The sequence below is a fragment of the Morone saxatilis genome, unplaced genomic scaffold, assembly GCF_004916995.1.
Source record: "Morone saxatilis isolate NCDOM2014 unplaced genomic scaffold, NCSU_SB_2.0 Contig9, whole genome shotgun sequence".
Taxonomy (NCBI): domain Eukaryota; kingdom Metazoa; phylum Chordata; class Actinopteri; family Moronidae; genus Morone; species Morone saxatilis.
The window spans coordinates 19610138-19611858 of record NW_023340268.1 but is presented as its reverse complement, the minus strand read 5'-3'; the positions used below and the strand labels follow the sequence as shown (position 1 = coordinate 19611858).

The 1721-nt window shown below is 41.0% G+C and overlaps 1 protein-coding gene across 1 annotated transcript in view; it reads left to right on the top strand.

Annotated features, from left to right (window-relative positions):
- arid1ab (AT rich interactive domain 1Ab (SWI-like)) overlaps window positions 1–1721 on the top strand; it is a 50444-nt gene that overhangs the window by 24086 nt on the left and 24637 nt on the right. The window contains exons 5-6 of the mRNA XM_035681199.1: window positions 1–66; window positions 1250–1366. Of these exons, the coding sequence (XP_035537092.1) occupies window positions 1–66; window positions 1250–1366 (183 nt within the window). The remainder of the gene's footprint in view (window positions 67–1249; window positions 1367–1721) is intronic.

Sequence of the window (1721 nt, the reverse complement as noted above, 5' to 3'; positions counted from 1 at the left end):
CAGCAGCAACAACAGCAGCAGCAGCAGCAACAGTCACCATATCAGAGGTTCCCACCTCCTCCACAGGTAATAACACCACACAGAACTCTGTTAGCACACTTTAGCTGTACTGTGATGTGCCGTGTCGGGTCCATCTGTGTTTCCATTACTGTTTGCAGCAGGAGTATCCCGAGCTGACACATGCTCTTTACGTTTGCTGTACTTTAGCAGTGCTGTATACATGCTGTCCAGCCCTCTTTTCCAATGTTAATACCAACTAGAGTTGCAACGATGAGTTGATTAATTGATCAGTTGTCAACTATTAAATTAATGGCCAGTGATTTGGATAATTGATTCATCATTTTGAGTAATTGTTTGAAGAAAGAAATGTCAAAATTCTCTGATTTCATCTTCTTGAATGTGAGTATTTTTCTGGTTTCTTTAGTCCTCTATGACTGTAAACTGAATATCTTTGTGTTGAGGACAAAACAAGACATTTGAGGATGTCACCGTGGGCTTTGGGAAACAATGATCAATAATGTTCACCAGTTTCTGACATTTTATGAACCAAACAGAGAATGACACAGATTAATCAATAGTTAAAATACTCGTTAGTTGCAGCTGCCTAATGCAAACTGAAAACTGTCGTAGCTGCTTCACAGTAAAAACCTTCCAGCCTTTATTTATTATGGACTTGTGTGATAGTTAGAATGAATAGTATTTACTTCCTTAACATACCTGTAAAAACACTCCATAAGGAGGGTGAATATCTGGAAGGCTTTAAGCAGCTATAGGAGGGTTTGAATGAACCCTGTGATGTAAGCCATCAAGGGCTAACTAGTTGCTTAATTAAAGTTTAATTACTTACCTCATTAAAGAGGCTTCTACCTGTTAAATGAATAGTAAGAACAGTAGGATTCAGAACACAACAACTCCTACATTACATGGAAGCAGAGCTTTGCTGTTGTTGAAAAACACTAAGGTAAAATGAAGATGAAGTGAGCTACTCAGGCAGAGAGCTGTAAAGTAAGCAATGGATTTTACTATGCCATGTCTCTCCTGTAGTGACACAGACACGCCATACAAACGGTATACAGATGCTCCTGGCACGGCACACTGCATTTATCCAGCCCAGTGGAGATCTGTTATTTGTATCTATGTGTCAGTGGTTGACTTACAATGAGCCATAACAAGACACTTGATTTGGGATGTTATGTTTTTAACATGCGTGGAATCCATTGTGTTATATCCTTCTTGTCACCACAATCAGGAACTCTCCCAGGATTCCTTTAGCTCCCAGTCCAGCGCTCCTCCTTCCAACCAGCCCATGGCTTCCAACAAGAGCAGTCAGGAAGACAGCATGCAGGCCCGGCCCTCCAGTCTGCCGGTGAGCCCTCCAGCTCTTCATTTAACATCTGACATGTCCTCGTTGTAGCTGGGTTTCATCCATGGGCCACAACCACCTCCATTGTTTGCCCTGTTAATGCAGATTATATAATGCTCTATAATGGCAGCAGTCCCACTAAAGGACATTTTCAATCAGATATTTCTCAGTAGTTTTTAATCTGATGACCAGAGTCAGTCCAGTAGTTGGTAATTATGCTCTCTTGCAGCTATGGCCAGTAAAGACCAGACCAGAAGAAACTTTTTTTTTTGCTTTTTAGCGAATAAAGGACATGGTCTTGGAGTCTGAATTTGTAGACCCATTTGATGAATAAATGGTCTTGATGAAGGTCACTGTC